General features: G+C 33.9%; 1 protein-coding gene across 1 annotated transcript; it reads left to right on the plus strand.

Moving 5' to 3' along the window:
* The first annotated feature begins 1,068 nt into the window (after positions 1-1,068).
* LOC100240855 (probable mitochondrial adenine nucleotide transporter BTL3) lies at positions 1,069-3,411 on the plus strand. Its single transcript, XM_019222572.1, has 4 exons — positions 1,069-1,121; positions 1,389-1,692; positions 1,878-2,345; positions 3,089-3,411. Exons 1-4 carry the CDS (start codon positions 1,069-1,071, stop codon positions 3,209-3,211), a joined length of 948 nt encoding a protein of 315 aa, XP_019078117.1. The 3' UTR covers positions 3,212-3,411.
* Positions 3,412-11,814: the final 8,403 nt, after the last annotated feature.

The raw sequence follows: 11,814 nt of genomic DNA on the forward strand, positions 1-11,814 counted from the left end.
TCAAAATATGAGAAGATACACACTTACATGTTAACTATCTCCTTAAGATCATCACATGGTTGAGAAGCCATTGGATCAAGGTAATATGCGATCATTCTTTTCATCTCTAGTGCCAAAAGAATAATAACATTAAGGAAAATTATTAGATATTGTTTTGGTTTAAAGAGTCAAATAACCATAAATTGTTATTTTCCAAGAGGTCTTCTGCAATGTACAAACTATGTGCTAGTTATTTACAATTTACTCACAATTTTGTTGTGTTTTTTCAACTAGAGGAACAAGAGATGGGCAAATATCTTTAAACTAGTTCAATTTTGTGCTCTCATTAATCATTTTTACTTATTTTTGGCTCAACTGACTAGACACTAGACTCATTTTCCTCACTAAACAATGTGCCCAATATTTAATATTTTATCAATAGAGAAAACAGAGTATGAGAACAAATTGTTAATTACTGAAGATTAAACATACAACTCATAAAATCTTTAGAAAGAAATAAAAGCATACGTTTTCTGATCCCTAATTTATGAAGCAACCAGATGAAGTAGTAGACAAAAGGAAAGTTTTCAGTTTCTCACAAATGGGCTTTGCTGCATAGATTTCAAAAGAAAGAAATCAATACTATTTGAAGGGTAACTTATCACATTTTAGAAGTGGATTTCTAATACACTTAAGGAACAAGAATTACAAGAATTACAAGATACACACTCTTATCACATATTAGAAGCGGATTTCTCAACAAACGGTGGAGAGAATGTTATATGGGCATCATGGGAGGGGCAAATATTTTTTAAGAGGATATATATATACCCATAAATCAATGACACTCCAATAAAGCACCAAAATTGAAAAATAAAATTAGGACGCTCTCAATAAGAGCCATTGTCTACTAGTATTACTGATACATGCCATAGAATTAAAAAAATTATATTAAACAAGGACGCTTCTAATAAACGCCATGGTATACACCATTGTAGGCTAAGTAATGACGCTTTATAAAAGTGACATGGAATAAAACGTCATGATTTTAAGTTTTTGTAGTAGTGAGGAGGGGCTGGCGGAGGTGCCATGAACACTACTAAGCATCTCTGGGCTGGTACTGTGGCTGCTATGGTTTCGAGGTTTCTATTCTCTTCTATTTCCTTATTTTGAGTTAAGTTCTTTATATTTATTTGCTTATGGGGTTTCCTTCAAATTTGTATCTCTGGATAGAGAAATCAATTCTCTTACTATTGCAATTTGAATGAGCTGTTTGGTTGCTGAGAAAATGTAGGAAAGAAAAGAAGTTCAAATTTTAAAATTATAAAGTGTCTAATAATTATTTTTGGATAAAAATAAATAAACAATCCAGTGGATATATGGTGACCTTTTCTTCCATTCTTTAATAGAACTTTTGTGGCTCCACTTGAGAGACTAAAGCTGGAATATGTAGTTCGAGGTGAACAGAAGAATCTATTTGAGCTGACACAGAAAATTGCGGCTTCTCAAGGGCTGAAAGGCTTTTGGAAAGGAAATTTTGTCAACATCCTACGCACAGCCCCATTTAAGTCTATCAACTTTTATGCTTACGATACATACAAAAATCAACTATTGAAACTGTCTGGGAAGGAGGAAAACACAAATTTCAAGAGGTTCCTTGCTGGGGCTGCAGTTGGAATCACTGCTACCTTGCTGTGTATACCCTTGGACACTGTAAGTAGCAATTAAGACCATTGCATTCAGATTGGCTAACCCTTTTCTTCTTCAAGTTGAAGAATTTACTATCACAATTAGACACCAAACAGTTACTATTTGAATAATTTATACTAATAGTACCATAATTGGAATGATTGTTCTATGGAAATTGTTTCTAAGTCTTAAAATGTGCAATACTTCAGATCAGGACGAAGATGGTTGCGCCTGGTGGGGAAGCCTTGGGTGGTATCATTGGTGCATTCCATCACATGATCCAAACTGAAGGGTTCTTTTCTCTTTATAAGGGCATAGTACCCTCGATTATAAGCATGGCACCTTCAGGTGCTGTTTATTATGGTGTTTATGACATACTGAAATCAGCCTTTCTGCATTCCCTAGAAGGGAAGAAAAGAATTCTTCACATGAAACAGCAGAGTGAGGAACTGAGTGCTTTGGAACAACTGGAGTTGGGACCCCTTAGAACATTAGTCTACGGGGCGATTGCTGGTTGTTGTTCTGAAGTTGCCACATACCCATTTGAAGTTGTGAGGAGACACTTTCAAATGCAAGTTCAAGCAACAAAAATTAGTGCATTGGCAACTACTGTCAAGTTGGTCAAGCAAGGAGGTGTTCCTGTTCTGTATGCTGGACTAACTCCCAGCTTATTGCAGGTATGAGGTTGATCTTTTGAGGAATCAAACTACTATATTATTTCATATCTTTTGGATTTATTTAGAGTAATTAAGTTATGAAGAAAGAAAATGTAGCATATAAACATGGTGGGTCAAAACTATATCAATTTTCTCATCTAGGAACATCAGTAAGACCTTTTAAAGATGAATACCCATTTAGCTTAAGAGTTGAATAATGTGAATCCTCCCCCTAGACCACCTATTATGTACTGTGTATACTAATGCTCTAGTAAAGGTGGTCCAATTCCTCTGTTTTACATGCTCCACATTTGGTGAAGGGAACCAAGCATCTTGACTGATACTGAAAGACAGTGGAATAAAGTGAACTTCCTTTAATAACCTTTTATCAATATGTTAGTAGCTCGGTCCTTATTGGCACAACCATCCATTTGGACTTTAATGGTAATCCCAAGCCAACTATGTGAATGGCAGATAGCTAAATCCAAAACATATACCAAATTCTACACATTTGCAATGAACCCATATGAACACCTTCTGCTTGACTAACCTGAAGTCTTTTGCTTCTCCTGTTCATCCTCTTGGTACAAGCGGGTTCTTATCTAGTCCTTGAATCCTCTCTAGCTTGCAGATTTCCATGAGTTTTATTAAAGGTGATAATATTGTGTACCCTGTGAAAATTATTATATATAGAGGACTTAACATGATGCCTATTTACTGTCTCCAGTTCTAACTTCTCTTATCCTATATTTTTGCTCCTTCAGGTTTTACCATCAGCTGCCATAAGTTACTTCGTTTACAAGTTTATGAAGATTGTTCTTAAGGTGGAATCCACATGCATCGTCAATCCTATCAAGAAAAATTCTGGGTTTGCTTCAGCTAGTTGATGCTCAGAATGAGTAACATTTTGTTAGAAAGCAGTTTCTTGAAAGAGAATAATCCTCCCATGCTATCTCCCTTGACAAAGATCAAAAGAAAATGTCACTTCGCATCCAACCTTCATTAACAATCATCCTTCTTTGTAACACTTCCATTTAGAATTCCTCAAAGAGCCAAAATGATAAATATCTCAAATAAAAAGTCTTTAAATGTTAGTAAGCACCGGACCTCTTTCAAGCCTTCAAAAAAGGTCAAAATCTCAGCCTTGGTAGTAAACCAAAACTAGTCAGCTTAAAGTTCTTCATTATCTCGTGGCTAGAGGTTTTGCTAGTCCCTTGGATGCCAGCTTGCATCAGATTGCCCAAATAGTATCCATCAAAATTAAACTTGTATTGGCATGTGATAATTTATTTACTCCACGTTCTACATATAACCACATCTATTGAAATAATGTTAAAGGAAGTTCCATCAAACTCCTTGGTAATGACACTTTTAACCAAGTAAAAAGTTGAATTCTACCCAGCCTGCAAACAGTTATGCCATGATTATCATCAAGAAACTTGTGTTCATTTTAACAAAATCACTCAGATTGTGGCTAAAATAGAATAGTGCCAATTTTTTTATTGCCAGAATTTTCACTTAATGAATCCTTGCTGAGAAAACGCTCTATGCAAAACTGGTGTCTCAGTCGCTCAGGCCCATAGTTTCGTTCGGAACTCATTCTGGGCTCCAAAGGGTTGTGGCCACCCAACATGTACTCTGGAGTCCTGCTAGGACTGCCCTCAGGACTCCATGTTTTAAAATCATCCTCAAACACATTCATTTCGTTCTCGGGAAGGAGCTATCAGCTGGGGATGCTGCAAAGCTCCTCCAACCGGGAAGAAGCAACAAGAATCATATTTCATTCCAAAGCACAATAGAAAATTATTCTATAATTGTTTTTTTAGGGAAGAATCACTCAAAAAATCACTGCTTTCCAATTGGAGCACTCCATTTCAAACCACAAATAGAGATGAAGCTCCCATTATCCCAATTCACCAAAGCCCAATCATTTCTCTCACCACTCTCTTTCTCTTTGAAATTGGAACAAAGCCAAACCTGTACATACCCAAATAAACATTAAACTAAATTAAAATTCAAAGCCCCAAACTCAATTTTGAAACAAATTTTCTGCATATTTGTAGCTGATTTATCCACTTTTCCTACAACCAAACACTCGAAATGAAAAACCACTTACTTCAATCTTGAGAGACCAATGAAACGCTAAGATTTTGAAACAACAAAGATACCACCACCAATGCTCCCAGCCAAGGCTTTCCCCTCTTCTCCATTTCTAGCCATTGATGTTCTTTACACTACTCTAAATACCAACCAACTACAACCCAAATCAAAATGCACTCAAACAAACCAAAAAATTTAACCTTTCCAACAGAAATACCAGATCTTGAAAACTTTAATAGATTGACTGTGTTCAAGCTTTGAAAATGCATGATTCCAATTCTATTTTTTTTTTATTGTTTTTTTACCCACTGTTAGAAATTACTTGACACAATGAAGTGTTTTTGGGTGTCTCCGGTGAGGTACTCTCATTATCACCGGTCAGTAGTTGATGGTTCGATAGTTGGGCGTCTCCGACGAGTTTGCTGAAGGCAAGAAATTAGGGATGATTTTGGGTTTAGTTTTCTAGGTTTGTTGAGAGGGGGCGGGATGTTTGTTGAGACGAGGCGGATGTTTGAGAAATGGGGAAATATGACTACATATAAATACTAGGAGACAATGAAACTTGTTACAACTGCCAAGAATGAAGAACTGCAACAATGACACTTACATAAAACGCCATTATTCTTTTATACAATTACTGTTCATTGCATTCCTTGTCACTTTTTAGAAGCGCCAACGAATTAAACATCATTATTTACCATTTTTGTAGTAGTGAACAGAAGATGACGCTCTTATAAAGCATCAAGGTTAAGCTACTCGTTCAATGACGCTTCTAAGAGTGCCATCATTTAAATTTCATCTTACAATGACCCTTCTAAAAGCGTCATTGTTTAAAAGCGCCATTGTTTCTACCTACAAAGCGTCAAGGGAATGTAAGCGCCAAGAAAAGTCATTTTTATTAATAAGCAATGACCCTTTTTAAAAGCGCCAAGAAATAAAACGTCATTGATTTCATTTTTTGTAGTAGTGATATAAAGATAAAACAATCGCATAATACACGAGGTCTAATGTGGTTCAGCCAACTATGCCTACGTCCACGGATGAGAGAGAATAATTTCACTATATAATCGAAAAACATTAAAAGGATAGAACCATATACAATTATTGGGTTCTCGAAATATCCTATGTTTCCCTACTCTATGTATCAATTCCCTACCAAGCCCTCTTACTCCCTTGGATATCTCCCATTCTTCCTCACATCACTATCTTTTCCCGTATGGTCTTTATAAATTCATCTTCATCTCATAACTTTTTCCCCTCATGACCTAAGCTAAGGTAAATATAATCTTATCATTTAACCTTCTCACTTGTTGAATATCTTATAAGGACTTTAGATACAGTTGGCTTGGAATCTATCCACCATGAACGGTGAAATCCACCACTAAATATTCAAAAACGAGAAAATGATGTATACTTTCATTTTTTTCCTTTAGGTAAACTTGGCATTCCTTTTCTAGTGTTCTAAGAAGTAATAAAGGAATCACTTACCCTTGAGATTGCTCTCTTATTCCTTCTCTTGAACTTTCCTTATTTGGTATTGTTCTTCTTCTTCTTAAGAGAAGAACCTGAAGAACCTTTGACTTCCATAGGAACACCCTATAATCTTTGAGAATCCCCTTAGCCATCCCAAAGGAAAATGGCAAGGTGTTGACCTGCGTTTTTCACATGTGTCCCCACTCGACGACGAGATTCGCTTTTCATTTATTTGGTGAAAATTTGATTTTTTGAAAAAAGACTTGGAGTCGCCACTTATTTTTGTTTTATTTTTTTAAAGGGAAAACAAAATAAGAAAGAAAATCTTGTGTGACTCCTTATTTGGAAAAGACATGTCTGCAAAAATCGAATCTGAATCTGGGGATCAAGTTACCTATTGGGAAGGTATGGTAGTGAGTCGTGGCACCCTTTTAAACACGTATACATACGGTCTCTACTAAACAAATTAAGGGAATTGTGACAATTAATTAATTAATTATGGATACCAAGATTAAAGGAATGAAACAATATACACAAAGATAATGACAAAATAAAATTACAAGAATATATAAAATAAATGACAATAGACTTATGCTAATTGATTTATTGAACTAATTAAAAAAATATTTGAAAAAATTAGTTTTCCGAAAATTTCAAAGGATTTTATTAAAAACAATTTTGAATGAGTGATTTCAATTTATTTATTTACAAAATATTTTCTTTAAGTGATTTGATTCAATTTCATTTGTGTATTTAGTTTAAAAAAAAAAAAATTATTTACACATATTGTATCAAAAGAATTTAGTACAAAATTTCAATTTGGCAACAAAAATGATTTTTACTTGCTTTTACAAAAAATGAATAAACTTTTACAATTTTATTTACAAAAGTATTTCAATTTGTTTTCATTCAAGAAAAGTGTCTTATACAAACTATTAATATATATATATATATATATATATATATATATATATTGCAAAAGAATTTTTAATTAAAAATTATTTGTTGGCACAACTTTATTTACAAAACAATTTTTATTAAACAAACAAATTTTTGGACAATTATTATTAAAAACAAAATTTCAAATTCTATTAAAAATAAATTTTTTGGATTTTTCTAAAAGCATTTTTCTGAATTTTTATTAATAAAAAAACTTTCTTTTATTAAGAAGAATATATCAAAATTATTATTTTATTAAAACATATTTATTGAATTATTCCTCTTATTTAAACAAAATTTTTGGTTTGTTTGATATTCAATTCTGTACACACTCAATAAATATATACAAACAAATATTTACAGAAACTAATAAATATAAAATCAAATAGGAGTGGGAAATAAAACGTGTAACCAAATAAGCTTACAACAAACTCAATGTCCTCCTACAACTTTTTGATTCTCACTTTCTACCATGAAATTTCATGCTCCATGTGTCATAAATTCGTATTCAGCCAATAGAATTATAGAATAGGCCCATACAAAAACAAAAATAATCCAAATGTAAATATCTAAAAATGTATAAAATTCACAATAGATATTCAAGCCTAAATTCAAAATTGAAATTAGTCCAACAAATTTCGTCAATCAAGATGGGCACAAATTAGCAAGTATAACCCAACAAAAATATCTCACATGTCATAGGCCCTAATCCAAAATTTCCAAATTAATAACCAAAATATAAGTTCAATTAATCAAATCCAAAATATAATAAATTAAAATAAATTCCATTAGACCTAAACTTAATATTTCATAATTCAAGCCTAATTTTATATATAAACCTAAATCCACAACCAAAATCAACTCAATTTAATATGCAAACCCACATCCAAAATATACCACAATATTATATCATATCCAAATTAAATAATTCAAATGAACATAATAATATAAATTATTAACTAATCTAGCCCAAATGAACAAATTCCAAATTAATTCACTAACAATAAATTAGCTCAAATTTCATATTAATTCAATAATTCAAATCTCACAAACAACAATTACTATTAAAATCAAATAATAATAATAATAAGGGAAAATGGGTGTGATGGGAAAGTGAGGGAATGAGAGAAAAGAGGAAGGGATCGCCGGTTGGCGGTGGCTTGCCGGCGGCGACTGACCAATGGTCTTGTCGATGGCGATGAGGGGTGATGGGTTTTTGGGAAAATAATAATAATAATAATAATAATAATAATAATAATAATAATAAAGAAAAGAGAATACAATGAAAAAATGGAGAATGAGAGAAAGAAAATGAGATAAAAGGGGAGAAGAAAAGGAAGTTGGGTTCGGGTCTCTCTTGAAGTTGGGTATGGTGGAGGAAGAGAAAGGAAAAAAAATGGAGTGAAAAAAATTGGAAGAAAAATGGGTAGGAGAAGAAGAAAAAAATAAAAAGAAAAAAAGAAAAAAAAAAGGGAGAAAAAAGTGAAAAGGGAAAGGGGGGGAGGTGTGTGGCCGTCCAACATGGGTGTTGGTGGGAGGAAGAAGAGAGAAAATGGAAGAAAAGAAATGGAAGGGCGCGGAGGGGGGGTGTTTGTGTGGCGAAGTGGTGGAGGAAAAATGGGTAAGGGAGAGTAGGAAAAAAATGAGAGCCAAAAATGGAAAAAGAAGAGGGGAGTAGAGAGTGTGGGGGAAGGGGGGTGGTATGGGGTAGGTATAGGAGAGAGGAGAGAGAAGAGAGAAAGTGGAGAATGAGAAAAGAATGAGGGGAAAATAGAAAAAGGAAAATATGGGGAGGGGGCATGTGGCTGTCCAACATGGGTGTTGGTGGGAGGAAGAAGAGATGCAGAGAGGGAGAAAATGGAGGAAACGAAATGGGGGGTGTGTGGTCGTGTGGCGAAGTGGTGGAGGAAAAATGGGTAAGGGGGAGTGGAAAAAAAAATGAGAGCCAAAAATGGAGAAAAAAAATGGAAAAAAAAATAGGGGAGTAGAGAGTGTGGGGGAAGGGGGTGGTATGGGGGTAGGTATAGGAGAGAAGAGAGAGGAGAGAGAAGAGAGAAAGTGGAGAATGAGAAAAGAATGAGGTGAAAATAGAAAAAGGAAAAAAGTAAAAAGAAAGGAAAAAAAGAGGAAAAAAAAAGAAGGTAAAATAAGATAAAATAATAAAAGTAAAATAAAATAAAGTAAAAAATAAAAATAAAACAAAATAATAAGAACTAAGACTTAAGAGGTATAAGTGGGCCAATAAAATCAAATGTAATCGGGTTTGAAATTTATTGATAAAATTGAGCTCAAAATTAATGTAAAAATAAAATTGAGACAAATTTTGGGATCTACATAATGTCTCTAAGATCATATGAATACTGGTGTCCATAACAGTTCTAAGAGTAGCTTGTCAAAACTGACTTACCCTTATCACCAAATAACTATTGTAAACTAGAAAGAGAATATCAAAGTCTCTAGTAATAGACATGTGTTACTATTGCAACACATTATCCAAAGATCCAAGTATTAGACACTTGGTCTTTGGATCTGTCTAATACCACCTCGATATACCACTTTTTTTTTTTTTTTTTTTTCTAGTTTAGTTCATAAGGAATAGCTAGCTCTACCTAAACTAGCTTCTATGCAATTAGTTACAATATTCAGAATAAAATTAGTCTAATTGATTAGTTGGGCTTAGCCTATTGTGAGAAAGAGAGTGATAATAGAACCAACATGATATCTATAACAAAAAATATAACCAAGCATATGACATAATTTAGCATTCAAGACATTTGGTAATTAATTTAGCAAAAATGTAGCGCTCTCAAACTACATGTCTTTTTGCAAGGTATCCTAGTATCTTAAGAATCAAGCTTATGTAGGGCAGATCATGATCCTATTACTAATTAGGGACCCTCTGAAATTGATTTCCCTACCTTAACCATAAAGGTATCTAAAGGCAAGATAAACATACATTTTATTTGGCCCATGGACTATGCAAGAGAGACCACGGTGGGTGATTCAACCACTTCATATCCAAGTTAAGTTTGTAACCATTGTTCTTGAACTATCAATGTCACCAAGTAAGAAACCCCACTGGTTGGGTGGTACATGTCTAGTCTCTTCCTAATGAAGAGTCCATTTTCCTCGATTCCTAGGTTGTAACCCATCGATGGGGTGGTGATGAACCTAAATCAATATGGGCTCAACAATAGAGGTCGTGGGCTTTACTAAGACCCTCTCCTACTTAATTTTTTGAAAATAGAGAGTTTGAGTAATTTTGGTAGCCTTTCATAAAATAAATTCTCTATCATGACATTTTCCAAATTTGTTATTTATTTTTTTAAACTAGGACTTTGATTGCACTAAAATCTGTATAAATATTATGGCAGTTCCCCAAGCATAGGGTGCAATTGTAGACTTAAAAACCCATTGAGTCGAGTATCAAACCTCAAAGAAGGGATCTTGGAGTGTAGGTAAGAAGGAAAGATTAAGAAAATGAATAAATTTGGTGGTAAAAAAAAAAAACTTTCTTGAATTCTTTCTTTAGGGAAAGAAGTGGTTAGAAAGTTGTTAAAGGAAAAACAAGAATTGGTTAAAAACCTTAACTAACTTGTAACTAACAGTTGAGGAAGGGGGAATCCTTAGGGTCCCTTCCTTACCTTGGAATGATTTTTTTCATTAATATATCATCTAAAAGTGCTCACTCATCAGTTCAATCCCATTATATAACCCTAAGTTTCACCAAAATATCCAAAATATTAGTGATTTGAAAATTGTTGTCCTAAGCTTACATAGGGTTGTTCCAAGTCAAAATGGCTCTTCCCATTAAGTGCCTGGAATATCCTATGGGGACCCTAGGCTTAAATCTCTAATTAGGTATAAAAATTTAGTGGTTTCATGAGCTTAGTATCTCAACTATTTGCCAAATTAGGGTATTTAAGGCTTAATTAGGGTCATCCTAAGTCAAAATGGCTTTGTCATTAAGTGCTTAGGATACCCTATTGAGACTTATAATCCCCAATTTTCAAATGTTCAAATGAGGTGATTTATATTGAATGAATGAGATTCTCTTGATAGGTTATTTTGAAGTAAAAACAGTTGTTAATGAAAGAATACATCCCAATGGAAGAATGGGAAGCTCTAGAGCTCCCTTTCCTCAACCTAGATGACTACTCCCAATTCATTGAAATCATATCAAATTGACACAATGATGGATGAAACAAAGAATTGAACATTGAAATATTTAAATCAAATCTAAAATTGCATTCAAATAACAAAAATAAATGATTCAATCTTAGTGGAAAAAAGAATCTAAGACTAAAAACAAGAGAAACGGTCCAAAAATAATGACAAGCAAAATTAAGGAACCTAAGTGGAATCAAGAACTCCTACTTTGGATCTTCGATTCTCCTCATGATTAACCTTTAAACCAAAGATGAACCAACCTCTCTCAATGGCTATCCATGGCTATCCATGGCCCTTTTATATCTTTTCCCAAATCAACCTTAATTCCCTCATGTGAGACCTTTTCCCATGCAAGTAAAGGGCTAGAATTGGTCCCCCACTTTGGACCAACTCATTTCCCCTTTTTAAGACAATTAAAAGGCCTCTCATATGATGCAATCACGTGAGTTTAGAGTCCAAAAGGGTGGCTGCAAGTGGTGAGGCTGTTGTGGGACCCTTGCTGGTGCCCTTAGTGGTGCCTTCATGTGCTAAAACTTTGCTCTTGTTTCTCAAATTTATTCCTTAAGAAAACGATCTCCATAAATTATGGAAATTGGTCAGATTTAAGTTTAGAAAGTGAGGAATCCAAAAAAAAAAAAAAAAAATTAAGCTCAATTGGATATGTCTAACCCCTTTAACCACCTCAAAATATTTTACTGGTTGGACATGATCAACACCCCAAAATTCCTTGCAATTTTGATTTTTCAGCTAAATTCACCCTTCATTCTGCATCCGGGATGTCCCATGAGGATATCAAGAACCTGTTATT

The sequence above is a fragment of the Vitis vinifera genome, chromosome 10, assembly GCF_030704535.1.
Source record: "Vitis vinifera cultivar Pinot Noir 40024 chromosome 10, ASM3070453v1".
Classification (NCBI taxonomy): domain Eukaryota; kingdom Viridiplantae; phylum Streptophyta; class Magnoliopsida; order Vitales; family Vitaceae; genus Vitis; species Vitis vinifera.

Bases quoted from the DNA above. Each gene is read 5' to 3' on its own strand.
- LOC100240855 (XM_019222572.1), top strand. From the start codon at position 1,069: ATGAACACTACTAAGCATCTCTGGGCTGGTACTGTGGCTGCTATGGTT. The intron at 1,122-1,388 runs GTTTCTATTCTC...ATTCTTTAATAG, and splicing joins GTGGCTGCTATGGTTTCGAG to AACTTTTGTGGCTCCACTTG. The intron at 2,346-3,088 runs GTATGAGGTTGA...TTGCTCCTTCAG, and splicing joins TAACTCCCAGCTTATTGCAG to GTTTTACCATCAGCTGCCAT.